Source organism: Oncorhynchus mykiss, chromosome 16 (assembly GCF_057628025.1).
Source record: "Oncorhynchus mykiss isolate SJ-2025 chromosome 16, ASM5762802v1, whole genome shotgun sequence".
Lineage (NCBI taxonomy): Eukaryota > Metazoa > Chordata > Actinopteri > Salmoniformes > Salmonidae > Oncorhynchus > Oncorhynchus mykiss.
In genome coordinates, this window is record NC_143037.1 from 3,024,942 (window position 1) to 3,042,333 (window position 17,392).

Genomic DNA, 17,392 nt, shown 5'->3' on the forward strand with positions numbered 1-17,392 from the left:
ACAAGGTATCCACCATCACAAGGTATCCACCATCACAAGGTATCCATCACAAGGTATCCATCACAAGGTATCCACTACAAGGCCTTCACCACAAGGTATCCATCACAAGGTATCCACCATCACAAGGTATCCATCACAAGGTAACCACTACAAGGCCTTCACCACAAGGTATCCACCACAAGGCCTTCACCACAAGGCCTTCACCACAAGGCCTTCACCACAAGGCCTTCACCACAAGGTATCCATCACAAGGTATCCATCACAAGGTATCCACTACAAGGTATCCATCACAAGGTATCCATCACAAGGTATCCACCACAAGGCCTTCACCACAAGGTATCCATCACAAGGTATCCACTACAAGGCCTTCACCACAAGGTATCCACCACAAGGTATCCACCACAAGGTATCCACCACAAGGCCTTCACCTGTCCAGTTGTTTCTAAGCAGTGGTTCATTCAAGGCAGGGAGGAAGGAAAGGACTATAAACATGTGGACAAGGCGGGGCTAGATGGGGCAGGGCTAGACGGGGCGGGGCTAGACGGGGCGGGGCTAGACCTACCTTTGTCACAGAGATGTCCTCCCCAGTTGGTATCGCACAGACACTGCCATGGTTCAACACAGGTTCCATGGACACAGCCAGGGTGAGGATTACACTGGTCACAGTACTGCCCCTGCCAGCCATACAGACACCTGGAGGGCCAACACACAGTAAGACACACAGAGGGCCAATATACAGTAAGACACCTGACACACACACAGTAAGACACCTGGAGGGCCAACACACAGTAAGACACCTGGAGGGCCAACATACAGTAAGACACCTGGAGGGCCAACACACAGTAAGACACCTGGAGGGCCAACACACAGTAAGACACCTGACACACACACAGTAAGACACCTGGAGGGTCAACACACAGTAAGACACCTGACACACACACAGTAAGACACCTGACACACACACAGTAAGACACCTGGAGGGCCAACACACAGTAAGACACCTGGAGGGCCAACACACAGTAAGACACCTGGAGGGCCAACACACAGTAAAACACCTGGAGGGCCAACACACAGTAAGACACCTGGAGGGCCAACACACAGTAAGACACCTGGAGGGCCAACACACAGTAAGACACCTGGAGGGCCAACATACAGTAAGACACCTGACACACACACAGTAAGACACCTGGAGGGCCAACACACAGTAAGACACCTGACACACATACAGTAAGACACCTGACACACACACAGTAAGACACCTGGAGGGCCAACACACAGTAAGACACCTGGAGGGCCAACATACAGTAAGACACCTGGAGGGCCAACACACAGTAAGACACCTGACACACACACAGTAAGACACCTGGAGGGTCAACACACAGTAAGACACCTGACACACACACAGTAAGACACCTGGAGGGCCAACACACAGTAAGACACCTGGAGGGCCAACACACAGTAAGACACCTGGAGGGCCAACACACAGTAAGACACCTGGAGGGCCAACACACAGTAAGACACCTGGAGGGCCAACACACAGTAAGACACCTGGAGGGCCAACAGACAGTAAGACACCTGACACACAGTAAGACACCTGGAGGGCCAACACACAGTAAGACACCTGGAGGGCCAACACACAGTAAGACACCTGGAGGGCCAACACACAGTAAGACACCTGACACACATACAGTAAGACACCTGACACACACACAGTAAGACACCTGGAGGGCCAACACACAGTAAGACACCTGGAGGGCCAACATACAGTAAGACACCTGGAGGGCCAACACACAGTAAGACACCTGACACACACACAGTAAGACACCTGGAGGGTCAACACACAGTAAGACACCTGGAGGGCCAACACACAGTAAGACACCTGACACACACACAGTAAGACACCTGGAGGGTCAACACACAGTAAGACACCTGACACACACACAGTAAGACACCTGGAGGGCCAACACACAGTAAGACACCTGGAGGGCCAACACACAGTAAGACACCTGGAGGGCCAACACACAGTAAGACACCTGGAGGGCCAACACACAGTAAGACACCTGGAGGGCCAACACACAGTAAGACACCTGGAGGGCCAACAGACAGTAAGACACCTGACACACAGTAAGACACCTGGAGGGCCAACACACAGTAAGACACCTGGAGGGCCAACACACAGTAAGACACCTGACACACACACAGTAAGACACCTGACACACACACAGTAAGACACCTGACACACACACAGTAAGACACCTGGAGGGCCAACACACAGTAAGACACCTGGAGGGCCAACACACAGTAAGACACCTGACACACACACACACAGTAAGACACCTGACACACACACACACACACACACACACACAGTAAGACACACACAAACACACACACACACAGTATTGTACCTGACACACACACACACAGTAAGACACCTGACACACACAAACACACACAAACACAGTATTGTACCTGACACACACACACACACACACAGTTAGTCATCTGTATTTAACTAGGCAAGTCAGTTAAGAACTAATTCTTATTTCCAATGACGGCCGGGCCAAGCCCTACCACCGGGCCAAGCCCTACCACCGGGCCAAGCCCTAACACCGGGCCAAGCCCTAACCCGGGCCAAGCCCTACCACCGGGCCAAGCCCTAACCCGGGCCAAGCCCTACCACCGGGCCAAGCCCTACCCCCCGGCCCAGCCCTAACCCGGGCCAAGCCCTACCTCCGGCCCAGCCCTAACCCGGGCCAAGCCCTACCCCCGGCCAAGCCCTACCCCCGGCCAAGCCCTACCACCGGGCCAAGCCCTACCACCGGGCCAAGCCCTAACCCGGGCCAAGCCCTACCACCGGGCCAAGCCCTAACCTGGGCCAAGCCCTACCTCCGGCCCAAGCCCTACCCCCCGGCCCAGCCCTACCTCCGGCCCAGCCCTAACCCGGGCCAAGCCCTACCTCCGGCCCAGCCCTAACCCGGGCCAAGCCCTACCCCCGGCCCAGCCCTAACCCGGGCCAATTATGCTCCTCACTATGCAACTCCCAATAACCGCCGGATGTGATACAACCTGGAGTCGAACCAGGATCTGGGGTGACGCCTCTAACGTTGCCTCAGACCGCTGCGCCACTCGGGCGCATCTATCCCAAACACACGAGAGATAACCGTTCTGCAAAACACACCGAGATAACAGTTTGTCCCTGTCTAATGTACACAGAGATCAACACCACTCACCAGTCATGGACCTGCGTACACACAAAACACACATATTTAATGGGAAAGGCTAGACAAATAACCCCCGAAGCAAAGAGTCGAACATAATTATAGATCTGGCTCGTTCTGTGGACAGAGAGCTGCGACCATTCTATTGCCCCGGGCAGCGAAGGGATGGACTGGCTCATGAGAAACAGGAACTAAAGTCTTGGGAGAGTTCATTTAAACAAAAAAAAAATTTTTTTTTTTAACTGGGGCTCCGCAATTAAACCCTGGCTTGGCAGCCTTTCAGTCACTGATAACAAGGCTTCCGGCCCGGTGGTATGGTGCTGTCCCCTGGGCTCGTATTTTAAAAAGAGAACTGATCAATACTCCTGGATGTATTGAAAACAGTCACTGATCATACACTGTTTAATGAACACTAACAGATGAAACATATTTTGGCCAAGGGATCTGTGGAATAAGTTTAGAGGGTGTAATACAATACAATATTAATTATCTAAAATTTCCGTTCTTAACTCTGGGCAACATGGGCCTGGGAGGCTCACAGGGATATTGGTATCCACAGTAGTACACCAATTATTCATTTTAGTAATACTTATTGTACCGCCCCACCCCCCAAATTATTATTATTTTTTTTTTTTAAATGCTCTGTAATTTAGGTTTTAAACCTGCTAAATTCCCTTGCAGGATATAAAGCTGCAATAATAAATAAAAAATCTGTAAAAATCTGTAAACTTGCAGGAAATTAGCTTGAAAACGGATGAATGAATCTCTCCGATGCCAAGAGAAGGGGCTTCTCCAGCCATGTCCAAAGCCACAGCAAAACCTTCTCCTATGCTATTTTGTGTTATGATTATGAGGGGGTACCAGATTAACATGTGCCATCACAAAAGGGGGTTCCCAAGGTTTGAGACTCCCCTCTGCCCTAGAGCTCTGCACCCATCTCTACCTTGATATGTGGGGCGGCAGTGGTTAGAGCGTTGGACTAGTAACCGGAAGGTTGCAAGTTCAAACACCCGAGCTGTCGTTCTGCCCTGAACAAGCAGTTAACCCCGTCAGTTAACCCCCGTCATTGTAAATAAGAATTTGTTCTTAACTGACTTGCCTAGTTAAATAAAGGTAAAATAAATATACACTTCCTCACAAGGAATTAATAACAGTGGAAACTCCCTCCAGTCAATGGTTTCATCACCTGTTTCCTTTTAAACCCTGATGGGGAGGTGCATAAATATAGCCACACCTAGCTAGACCAACAACAACACAGACCAGGACCGTGGGCCTGGAGCCGTTTACTGTTATAAAGGGGAGGGCCACACCAAGTCCGTGTCCTTACACAGTGCACTGCCTTTGACTAGAGCTCTGGACTAGAAGTAGTGCACTATGTAGGGAATAGGGTGCTCTTCGGGACGAACAACAAAACATTCAGTGGAAAGTGACGTCAGAACGTGGGATAAACAACATGGCTGAATTAAAATTTAAAACATGATCAGTTAAGGAATGCTTGACTTTGGCATGCGGCCAAACCAGAACAAAGCCAGGCTTGTCATCCAGAGAAATAAACACAATATACCTAAACCCTGAACTGTAGAGACACAGCCTCTTTAGGATAGTACTGCTGTTGGTTTCCCACACTAAAGTCAATTCTCTGTTCCACAGATGAGAAGCATGGTGGTGGTGGTGTGAAGTTATTCTGTCATCTCTCGAGGTTAGGCTTGGAAACAATGCCCCTCATTCCTTTCCATACCATAAACAGCCTTAATAAACCGTGATCTACATTAACACACACACACACACACACACACACACACACTAAATCATATATATCTGACTGATAAAGAACGCTCTAATACAGAACATGAAAACAATTCAAGTATCAACATGGCTGCCTGGTCAGAGAGACGTCGTCATACGAAAACAGCTCCAAGCCATTCCTCCTTCCACAATCAGGCTAATTCCAGAACGACAGAGTTCCAGTGGAAGTCTGGGGGGGGGGGTGGGGGGGGGGCTCATCATACTCTGGGTGGTGGTGGTGGAGGGGTGGGGGGGGCTCATCATACTCTGGGTGGTGGTGGTGAGGGGTGGGGGGGGCTCATTGTACTCTGGGTGGTGGTGGTGGAGGGGTGGGGGTGGCTCATCGTACTCTGGGTGGTGGGGGTGGTGGGGGGCTCATCGTACTCTGGGTGGTGGTGGTGGTGGTGGTGGTGGGGGGGGGCTCATCGTACTCTGGGTGGTGGTGGTGGTGGAGGGGGGGGGGGCTCATCATACTCTGGGTGGTGGTGGTGGAGGGGTGGGGGGGGTTCCATCGTACTCTGGGTGGTGGGGGTGGTGGTGGGGGCTCATCGTACTCTGGGTGGTGGGGGTGGTGGTGGTGGTGGTGGTGGTGGGGGGCTCATGATACTCTGGGTGGTGGTGGTGGAGGGGTGGTTCATCGTACTCTGGGTGGTGGGGGTGGTGGTGGTGGTGGTGGGGGCTCATCGTACTCTGGGTGGTGGTGGTGGTGGGAGGGGGGGGGGGGGGGGGGCTCATTGCGACTCCTGTGGCGAGGTCGGGCGCCAGCAGGCTGACTTCGGTCGGTCAGTTGAACAGCGTCTACTCCGGTCCGGAGGTCGGAGTTCAAGGAGCGCGGTTTGGCAGGTCATGTTTTGGAGGACACATGACTCGACCAGCACTTCTCCCAGCCCATTGGGGGAGTTGCAGCAATGAGACAAGATCGTAATTGGATATCACGAAAATGGGGGGGGGGGGGGATAAACTTACTTCATTAAAATGTGGTATTTGGCCTTACTGCTATTACTCCATACAAACTCACTGAACTGATGTGGCTCATTCAATGGAATGGATTTATTGTAATGTCAGTTAAGTTGAATCTATAAATCACAGCACATATTGTACACTTCCTGTTTCACTTCCTGCTTTGATCGTAATGGCCGCCAGTCCACCCATTATGCCATCACTGACTTGAATGGGGACCTCGTTCTGTTCCTTACGTTTCTACCGCGGCACATGCAGTAAGGAGAGGAGGAAAGTAGAAAACGGTAGTGTGACTTTTTTAAATTGCTATGCGAACGGTCAGTACAGAGATCGTGGTCAATTGGCTGGCCAATTACAGTCATCCAACCATGACCGTCACAACCCAGACACAATGAAGCAAAAACGGAATCCACTTTAGTGACGAGAGCGAGAAGAGAGGAAAGAGACTGAGGAGGGGAGGAGGAGGAGGAGGGAGGGGTGGAGGAGGAGGAGGAGAGGGATGGGTGAGGGGAGAGGAAACAGAGACTGAGGAGGGGAGGAGGGAGGGAGGGTGGAGGAGGAGGAGGAGGGGAGGAGGAAGGGAGGAGGGAGGGGTGGAGGAGGAGGAGAGGAGGAGGGGTGGAGGAGGAAGGGAGAAGAGTGGAAACAGACTGAGGAGGGGAGGAGGGGGGAGGGGTGGAGGAGGGAGTGGTGGAGGGGAGGAGGGGAGGAGGAGGAGAGGAGGAGAGAGGGAGGAGAAGAGGAGGAGGGAGGGGTGGAGGAGGAGGAGGAGGGGAGGAGGAGGGGTGGAGGAGGGAGGGGAGAAGAGAGGAAACAGAGACTTACTTGCAGTCACCTGGCTCTTTGCAGTGTCCATGTTCTGTACTGCAGCCCTGCCGACAATTGGCTGGAGGGGTGGAGGGGAGGAGGAGGAGGGGTGGAGGAGGAGGGGAGGAGGAGGAGGGGTGGAGGAGGAGGGGAGGAGGAGGAGGGGAGGAGGGGAGTGAGGGATGAAGAAGAGGAAAGGAGGGATGGAGGGAGGAAGAGAGCAAAAATTAGCATATGTCAGTGAATATCTGAAATGTTGGCAGTTTGGCATCTTCCGTCTGTTGACATGTGACACATGCAGGTACAATACGCTGGGAGTTTATCAACCTGTTGAACGTCCTTCCTACTGTGTTCCAAACTTAACATTTCCCTTTACCCAGAAACAGTCTATATTATCATAATTCCATAGCCTCCCGGCATACAGACAAACTGTCCCCGTCTCTCTTTCCCACTCTCTCTGTGTGTAGAGACTGTCTCTCTTTTCCCCTCTCTCTGTGTGTAGAGACAGTCTCCCTTTTCCTCTCTCTCTCTGTGTAGAGAGTCTCCCTTTTCCCCTCTCTCTGTGTGTAGAGACTCTCTTTTCCCCTCTCTCTGTGTGTAGAGACTGTCTCTCTTTTCCCCTCTCTCTGTGTGTAGAGACAGTCTCCCTTTTCCCCTCTCTCTGTGTAGAGAGTCTCCCTTTTCCCCTCTCTCTGTGTGTAGAGACTCTCTTTTCCCCTCTCTCTGTGTGTAGAGACTGTCTCTCTTTTCCCCTCTCTCTGTGTGTAGAGACAGTCTCCCTTTTCCCCTCTCTCTGTGTGTAGAGACTCTCTTTTCCCCTCTCTCTGTGTGTAGAGACTGTCTCTCTTTTCCCCTCTCTCTGTGTGTAGAGACAGTCTCCCTTTTCCCCTCTCTCTGTGTAGAGAGTCTCCCTTTTCCCCTCTCTCTGTGTGTAGAGACTCTCTTTTCCCCTCTCTCTGTGTGTAGAGACTGTCTCTCTTTTCCCCTCTCTCTGTGTGTAGAGACAGTCTCCCTTTTCCCCTCTCTCTGTGTGTAGAGACTCTCTTTTCCCCTCTCTCTGTGTGTAGAGACTGTCTCTCTTTTCCCCTCTCTCTGTGTGTAGAGACAGTCTCCCTTTTCCCCTCTCTCTGTGTGTAGAGACTCTCTTTTCCCCTCTCTCTGTGTGTAGAGACTCTCTTTTCCCCTCTCTCTGTGTGTAGAGACTCTCTTTTCCCCTCTCTCTGTGTGTAGAGACAGTCTCCCTTTTCCCCTCTCTCTGTGTGTAGAGACTCTCTTTTCCTCTCTCTGTGTGTAGAGAATGTCTCTCTTTTCCTCTCTCTGTGTGTAGAGACTGTCTCTCTTTTCCTCTCTCTGTGTGTAGAGACTGTCTCTCTTTTCCCCTCTCTGTGTGTAGAGACTGTCTCTCTTTTACTCTCTCTGTGTAGAGACCGTCTCTCTTTTCCTCTCTCTGTGTAGAGACTGTCTCTCTTTTCCCCTCTCTCTGTGTGTGTAGAGACGGTCTCTCTTTTCCTCTCTCTGTGTGTGTAGAGACTGTCTCTCTTTTCCCCTCTCTCTGTGTGTGTAGAGACGGTCTCTCTTTTCCCCTCTCTCCGTGTAGAGACGGTCTCTCTTTTCCCCTTTCCGTGTAGAGACGGTCTCTCTTTTACTCTCTCTGTGTAGAGACCGTCTCTCTTTTCCTCTCTCTGTGTAGAGACTGTCTCTCTTTTCCCCTCTCTCTGTGTGTGTAGAGACTGTCTCTCTTTTCCCCTCTCTCTGTGTGTGTAGAGAATGTCTCTCTTTTCCCCTCTCTCTGTGTGTGTAGAGACGGTCTCTCTTTTCCCCTCTCTCTGTGTGTGTAGAGACGGTCTCTCTTTTCCCCTCTCTCTGTGTGTGTAGAGACTGTCTCTCTTTTCCCCTCTCTCTGTGTGTGTAGAGACGGTCTCTCTTTTCCCCTCTCTCCGTGTAGAGACGGTCTCTCTTTTCCCCTTTCCGTGTAGAGACGGTCTGTGTGTCTACAGATGGCCCCTCCCTCCCAGCCTACTGGTGTTAACATCCATTCAACCGGGAGAACCACCTTTAGGTTGAACCCTTCTGCCAAGGGATCTCAAGAGGTCAGCAGGAAGTAATCCGTGTTTACGTACGTGTGTTACATTCTAGTCCAGACCAGCCCTCCAGACAGGTCTTATTCCCGTTGTAGTCGCAGGTGTAGTGTCCGAAGAACTCGTCTCGGGGTCGGCAGAACTTATTGCATCCGAAGCCGTAGTAGTGCTCGTCACAGCTGACCCGGATCTGATAGTCAAACTGACCAATGGGACCGTTGTGGCTGAGCTTCTGCCACTGAGGACTGGGGTTGATCATCCCAGAGTGGGACGCCTTCTCAATCACCTGACCATCACCACCTAACGGGTCATAGATATACAACCAGTTAGAATATATTAGATATAGATATATAACACGTTAGAATGTATAGCATGGCTGGGGTTGATCATCCCAGTGCGGGACGCCTTCTCAATCACCTGACCATCACCACCTAACGGGTCATAGATATACAACCAGTTAGAATATATTAGATATAGATATATAACACGTTAGAATGTATAGCATGGCTGGGGTAGATCATCCCAGAGTGGGACGCCTTCTCAAAATCACCAGCTAATGGAAGGTTCAGAAAATACACAATGAATATCAGCTGCATTGGTGGTAGAAATTAAAAATGGAGGATATTACAGGCAATCCTTGACTTACTTGATTTTAGCTCCTACTGGAGCAAATGGCCCTCGTTCTGTAATCAAAACTACTATCTGATTGGTGAGAAACACCTCGTCTATGTGGACATATCAGAATACATGCTAAGGTGAATGTCCAGGCGAATGGTAGTATGATGTGTTGGATTCAATGGAATCATTAATTCAGGACAGGCCCTCCCTCTTTCCTTCCCCCTCTCGCTGGTTGGCTTGTGGCAACCCTCTACAGTCGTCTCCTTCCCCCTCTCCTGGAATGCAGTGATTGGTTTTCACCAGGCATACATGGGACCCATATTATCCTTTTGGCTCATCTGTCCATAAAACATTCTTCAAGAGTCTTAAATGATCATTCAGGTGTTTCCAAGTTCTTTTTTTGGCAAACTTGAGTGAACTTTTTGGATGAGGTTGATCCCATTTTGTCTGGAGAAAACCAAACACTGCAATGGTGGACGACTTGCATAGTAGGAACCACGAATTCTGCTCTATTATCAGAGTATTCTACAGGAGAACGTCAGGCCATCCGTCTCTGAGCTGTAGCTGAAGTGCAGCTGGGTCACGCAGAAAGACAATGATCCAAAAACACACAATCAAGACATGAAAATGATTAAAAAGCAACAACAAAAAATAAGAATGAAAGTTTTGGACTGGTTTAGTCAAATCCAGCCCTAATCCCAATTGAGATGTTGTGGCAGGATTTGAAACGAGCCGTTCATGCTTGAAAACCCTCAAATGGTTGCTGATTTACAGCAGTTCTGCGTGGAAGAGTGGATCAAAATTCCTCCACAGCGATGTGAGAAACTGATCAACAACTACAGGAAGTGGTTGGTTGGAGTCGTTACAGCTAAATGTGGCACAACCAGTTACTGAGCGTAAGGGAGCAATTACTTTTTCACACAGGGGAAAATGGGTGTTGGACTTAATTAAATGTATAAAATAAGTCTCCATTTTATCTTGTTATTTGTAAACTCAGGTGCCTTTTATCTAACATTATGTGTTGGTTGAAGATCTGATAACATTCGGTATCAACAAACAATATGCAAAAATAGATGAAACACTTTCACGGCACGGTACCTACATTTAAATATCATGTTTAAATAGTCTGGGAAGACCAAACATTGGCAGGGGAATTCAAGCAAAACCAATATTCAGTGATAATGTATTGGGCCTATAGCCTACTGCATAAACCTCATTGCAACAGAACTGTTAATAATGTTAAATTGTTAAACGCAGGCTCTATTCCCCCAGCCATCTACAGTAAAACGCAGGCTCTATTCCCCCAGCCATCTACAGTAAAACGCAGGCTCTATTCCCCAGCCATCTACAGTAAAACACAGGCTCTATTCCCCCAGCCATCTACAGTAAAACACAGGCTCTATTCCCCCAGCCATCTACAGTAAAACAGGCTCTATTCCCCCAGCCATCTACAGTAAAACGCAGGCTCTATTCCCCCCAGCCATCTACAGTAAAACAGGCTCTATTCCTCCAGCCATCTACAGTAAAACACAGGCTCTATTCCTCCAGCCATCTACAGTAAAACACAGGCTCTATTCCCCAGCCATCTACAGTAAAACACAGGCTCTATTCCCCCAGCCATCTACAGTAAAACACAGGCTCTATTCCCCCAGCCATCTACAGTAAAATGCAGGCTCTATTCCCCAGCCATCTACAGTAAAACAGGTTCTATTCCCCCAGCCATCTACAGTAAAACAGGCTCTATTCCTCCAGCCATCTACAGTAAAACAGGCTCTATTCCTCCAGCCATCTACAGTAAAACACAGGCTCTATTCCCCCAGCCATCTACAGTAAAACAGGCTCTATTCCTCCAGCCATCTACAGTAAAACAGGCTCTATTCCCCCAGCCATCTACAGTAAAACGCAGGCTCTATTCCCCCAGCCATCTACAGTAAAACGCAGGCTCTATTCCTCCAGCCATCTACAGTAAAACACAGGCTCTATTCCCCCAGCCATCTACAGTAAAACACAGGCTCTATTCCCCCAGCCATCTACAGTAAAACAGGCTCTATTCCTCCAGCCATCTACAGTAAAACACAGGCTCTATTCCCCAGCCATCTACAGTAAAACAGGCTCTATTCCCCCAGCCATCTACAGTAAAACACAGGCTCTATTCCCCCAGCAATCTACAGTAAAACGCAGGCTCTATTCCTCCAGCCATCTACAGTAAAACACAGGCTCTATTCCCCCAGCCATCTACAGTAAAACGCAGGCTCTATTCCTCCAGCCATCTACAGTAAAACACAGGCTCTATTCCCCAGCCATCTACAGTAAAACACAGGCTCTATTCCCCAGCCATCTACAGTAAAACAGGCTCTATTCCTCCAGCCATCTACAGTAAAACAGGCTCTATTCCTCCAGCCATCTACAGTAAAACACAGGCTCTATTCCCCAGCCATCTACAGTAAAACACAGGCTCTATTCCCCAGCCATCTACAGTAAAACAGGCTCTATTCCTCCAGCCATCTACAGTAAAACAGGCTCTATTCCTCCAGCCATCTACAGTAAAACACAGGCTCTATTCCCCAGCCATCTACAGTAAATTCAGTCTCTCATCCAACAAACGTGCTGCATCAGAATGAGTCAACAGAAATCTACTTTGACTGTACAGCATCATAAACTTTCCAACACAACACTGTAGCACTTTCCACGACCGTTTAGTCCAGACAGACGGACAACATAGTACTACAGTCCTTCTAGGTCATCTCCTATGTAAACCAACCCACCTCCCCTTGTCCTGCATCTCCATTACACCCCTCCCCCGTACTGTAGTTCCATCACCCCCCATACTGTAGTTCCATCACGCCCCGTACTGTAGCTCCATCACCCCCCCTGTACTGTAGTTCCATTACACCCCCCCCCCTGTACTGTAGTTCCATTACACTTCCCCCTGTACTGTAGTTCAATTACACTTCCCCCTGTACTGTAGTTCAATTACACTCCCCCCCTGTACTGTAGTTCCATTACACTCCCCCCCTGTACTGTAGTTCCATTACACTCCCCCCCCCTGTACTGTAGTTCCATTACACTCCCCCCCCCTGTACTGTAGTTCATTACACTCCCCCCCCCTGTACTGAGTTTCCCCCCTGTACTGTAATTCCATTACACCCCCCCCCCCTGTACTGTAGTTTCCCCCTGTACTGTAATTCCATTACACTTCCCCCTGTACTGTAATTCCATTACACTTCCCCCCTGTACTGTAGTTCCCCCCTGTACTGTAATTCCATTACACTTCCCCCTGTACTGTAATTCCAGTACACTTCCCCCCTGTACTGTAGTTCCCCCCCTGTACTGTAGTTCCATTACACTTTCCCCCCTGTACTGTAATTCCATTACACTTCCCCTCTGTACTGTAGTTCCCCCCCTGTACTGTAGTTCCATTACACTTCCCCCCTGTACTGTAGTTCCCCCCCTGTACTGTAGTTCCATTACACACACCCCCCCCGTACTGTAGTTCCATTACACTCCCCCCCCGTACTGTAGTTCCATTACACCCCCCCCCCCCCCGTACTGTAGTTCCATTACACCCCCCCCCCCCCCTGTACTGTAGTTCCATTACACTCTCCCCCCTGTACTGTAGTTCCCCCCTGTACTGTAGTTCCATTACACTCCCCCCCTGTACTGTAGTTCCCCCCTGTACTGTAGTTCCATTACACTCCCCCCCCTGTACTGTAGTTCCATTACACTTTCCCCCCTGTACTGTAATTCCATTACACTTCCCCCCCACACTTCCCCCCTGTACTGTAGTTCCCCCCCTGTACTGTAGTTCCATTACACCCCCCCCCCCCTCTGTACTGTAGTTCCATTACACTTCCCCCCTGTACTGTAGTTCCATTACACTTCCCCCCTGTACTGTAGTTGCATTACACTTCCCCCTCACCTTTATGTCAGACAGAGACAGAGCCAGACAGACAGACAGCCTGCCAGACAGACAGCCAGCCAGCCAACCAGAGACAGCCAGCCAGCCAGCCAGAGACAGCCAGCCAGCCAGCCAGAGACAGACAGACAGCCAGCCAGAGACAGACAGACAGCCAGCCAGCCAGAGACAGACAGCCAGCGACAGACAGCCAGCCAGCCAGAGACAGACAGACAGACAGCCAGCCAGATAGCCAGCCAGCCAGAGACAGACAGCCAGCCAGCCAGAGACAGACAGCCAGCCAGCCAGAGACAGACTGCCAGCCAGCCAGAGACAGACTGCCAGCCAGCCAGCCAGACAGAGACAGACAGACAGACAGACAGACAGACAGACAGACAGACAGACAGCCAGCCAGAGACAGCCAGCCAGCCAGAGAAAGACAGCCAGCCAGCCAGAGACAGACAGCCAGCGAGCCAGAGACAGACAGCCAGCCAGCCAGAGACAGACAGACAGACAGCCAGCCAGAGACAGCCAGCCAGCCAGAGACAGCCAGCCAGCCAAAGACAGCCAGCCAGACAGCAACAGCCAGACAGCCAGCGACAGCCAGCCAGAGACAGCCAGCCAGCCAGAGACAGACAGATAGCCAGAGACAGACAGACAGCCAGCCAGCCAGCCAGCCAGAGACAGCCAGACAGCCAGCCAGCCAGAGACAGACAGACAGACAGCCAGAGACAGCCAGCCAGCCAGAAACAGCCTGCCAGCCAGAGACAGCCAGCCAGCCAGAGACAGCCAGCCAGCCAGCCAGCCAGAGACAGACAGCCAGCCCGAGACAGACAGCCAGCCAGAAACAGCCAGCCAGCCTGAGACAGACAGCCATGGTGCTTCATCATCGTGCCATAGTGGAACATAGAAGGTATCTGAACAGTGATGTAACCTCCTGTAGATGAAAGGTCAGGTAACAGACCTGCATTGTGACTGGATCCAGGCTACCGTCTGATCTCACTTTCATATGAAGGACAGCCACAGATCACTCCTCCACCTCTGAATCCTCTCTCCCGCCCTCCCTCTCCCCCCCAGCTCTCCCTTGCTCTCCCTTGCTCTCCCCCCTTTTCAATGAGTTATTCAGGTGGTCAGGTGGTTACAGACACCTGTCAACATGCGCTCACACACCGGGCCATGTGGGAGGAGAGGTGCCTTCAACAGCTAGGATAGTTCCTAAGGTTAACACGCAGGACAGAGAGAAAGAATGAGTGAGGGGAAAACAGAGTGAGCTAAAAGTAGGACAATGCGCCAGCAGGACAGAGAGAGAGAGAGAGAGAGCCAGCAGGACACAGAGAGAGAGAGAGAGAGAGAGAGAGAGAGAGAGAGAGAGCCAGCAGGAGAGAGAGAGCGAGCGAGCCAGCAGGACACAGAGAGAGCCAGCAGGACACACAGAGAGAGAGCCAGCAGAACACAGAGAGAGAGAGACAGCAGGACACACAGAGAGAGAGACAGCAGGACACACAGAGAGAGAGACAGCAGGACACACAGAGAGAGAGACAGCAGGACACACAGAGAGAGAGCCAGCAGGACACACAGAGAGAGAGCCAGCAGGACACACAGAGAAAGAGCCAGCAGGACACACACAGAGAGAAAGACAGCAAGACACGGAGAGAGAGAGCAGGACACACAGAGAGAGAGCAGGACACACACAGAGAGAGAGCAGGACACACACAGAGAGAGAGCAGGACACACACAGAGAGAGAGACAGAAGGACACACACAGAGAGAGAGCAGGACACACACAGAGAGAGAGACAGAGAGAGAGAGCCAGCAGGACAGAGATCCACTCACCGCTGGTGTCGTTGTTAGCGTCCAAGGCTTCCACTATCAACGTGTAGGACCTCTGGGGGAAGACGGAGATCAGAGTCAACACAATATCAACCAAAACACAGCTGCTAACTTTCCCCCCTTCCTCCCATACTAAAACTCTTCCCACCGTGATTTCTGGCTAACCTTGGGGCATGCTGGTAAAGTTACCAGAATATTGCAGCCCTAACCAAACAACACCAAAGAGCAACTCTGAACCAAAACATTGATAGCAAGTAGCAACACTAACAGCAACACAAACATTCTCCAGTGTAAATTAACACACTATCTAGTGTCCCTGGTGTCTATTGTCAAGGACAGCGGTTAAGTGCTAAAGTAGTGGCCCCACTATCCCCTATGGGCCCTGGTCTAAAGTAGTGGCCCCCTATCCCCTATGGGCCCTGGTCTAAAGTAGTGGCCCCCTATGGGCCCTGGTCTAAAGTAGTGGCCCCCTATCCCCTATGGGCCCTGGTCTAAAGTAGTGGCCCCCTATCCCCTATAGGCCCTGGTCTAAAGTAGTGTGCCCCCTATCCCCTATGGGCCCTGGTCTAAAGTAGTGGCCCCCTATCCCCGATGGGCCCTGGTCTAAAGTAGTGGCCTCCTATCCCCTATGGGCCCTGGTCTAAAGTAGTGGCCCCCTATCCCCTATAGGCCCTGGTCTAAAGTAGTGTGCCCCCTATCCCCTATGGGCCCTGGTCTAAAGTAGTGGACTACATAGGGACTAGGGTGCCAATTGTGACAGTCGAGAATGAACCTGACTCCCTACACAGCACAGCTCTCAACATGTTTACACAACACGGAGTCCGACACAGACTGCAACACTACCAAATACGGAAACCAGTGTGTGTGTGTGTGTGTGTGTGTTTGAGATGGACTACATTGCTGTTAGATCTGTGCAAAATCACCTGATCTACAAAAATCACCTTCATCCCTAATAACTAATCATTATGTGATGAAGAGGAGGGATTATATACCTCGCCTTGCTCAAACTGATCCCTTTGGAAACAACTCTCCTGTAGCTTGGCTACTTCTTCCTCATCCCTTCCTCATCCTAATATGAACCTCAGATCACAGGTAATCCAGGTAGTTACCATGCCAACAGTTGATCTGATGAAGTAGCTAGATAAGTGGTTGATACAGTCTCAGGGGGAAATGGATAGAGTCTCTGACCGTCAGCTGTGTAGATGACAGGATGTTGGACTAGTGGTGGGGGAAATGGATAGAGTCTCTGACCGTCAGCTGTGTAGATGACAGGATGTTGGGCTAGTGGTGGGGGAAATGGATAGAGTCTCTGACCGTCAGCTGTGTAGATGACAGGATGTTGGACTAGTGGTGGGGGAAATGGATAGAGTCTCAGACCGTCAGCTGTGTAGATGACAGGATGTTGGACTAGTGGTGGGGGGAAATGGATAGAGTCTCAGACCGTCTGCTGTGTAGATGACAGGATGTTGGACTAGTGGTGGGGGAAATGGATAGAGTCTCAGACCGTCAGCTGTGTAGATGACAGGATGTTGGACTAGTGGTGGGGGAAATGGATAGAGTCTCAGACCGTCAGCTGTGTAAATGACAGGATGTTGAACTAGTGGTGGGGGAAATGGATAGAGTCTCAGACCGTCAGCTGTGTAGATGACAGGATGTTGGAATAGTGGTGGGGGAAATGGATAGAGTCTCAGACCGTCAGCTGTGTAGATGACAGGATGTTGGACTAGTGGTGGGGGAAATGGATAGAGTCTCAGACCGTCAGCTGTGTAGATGACAGGATGTTGGACTAGTGGTGGGGGAAATGGATAGAGTCTCAGACCGTCAGCTGTGTAGATGACAGGATGTTGGACTAGAGATGGGGGACATAATTTGTAAAAAAAAAAGTCAAATATTATGGGTTATTGTGTGATACAAAAATCTAAATTTAAACCATTTAGGCAAAAAAAATTCAAGCAGTATGAATAGTTTCTGAAGGCACTACTTTCTAAAAAACTAAATGTTTAAAGACATGGTGTGGTCTTTGGCTAAAGGTAAACAAACAGCATGCATTAGTACACATTGTGTGAATCAGGTTTAAAACCGGTTTGAACTCGCAGCAAGGGGAAAAAAATACATATAAACAGCAATTTCATAACGATTCATCACCATCCTGGGATTCAAGTTAATACACTTAGAGGGCGATGGTCGAGGGCGATGGTT

The 17,392-nt window shown here is 50.3% G+C and overlaps 1 protein-coding gene across 2 annotated transcripts in view; it reads right to left on the reverse strand.

The window, feature by feature from the left end:
* The window catches only part of jag1b (jagged canonical Notch ligand 1b), a 99,574-nt gene that overhangs the window by 61,494 nt on the left and 20,688 nt on the right, over positions 1-17,392 (reverse strand). For both annotated transcript variants that reach the window (XM_090201764.1, XM_090201763.1), the window contains exons 3-6: positions 15,197-15,248; positions 8,894-9,151; positions 6,792-6,852; positions 563-693 (exon numbers count right to left, since the gene is read on the reverse strand). In XM_090201764.1, the coding sequence (XP_090057890.1) occupies positions 563-693; positions 6,792-6,852; positions 8,894-9,151; positions 15,197-15,248 (502 nt within the window). The remainder of the gene's footprint in view (positions 1-562; positions 694-6,791; positions 6,853-8,893; positions 9,152-15,196; positions 15,249-17,392) is intronic.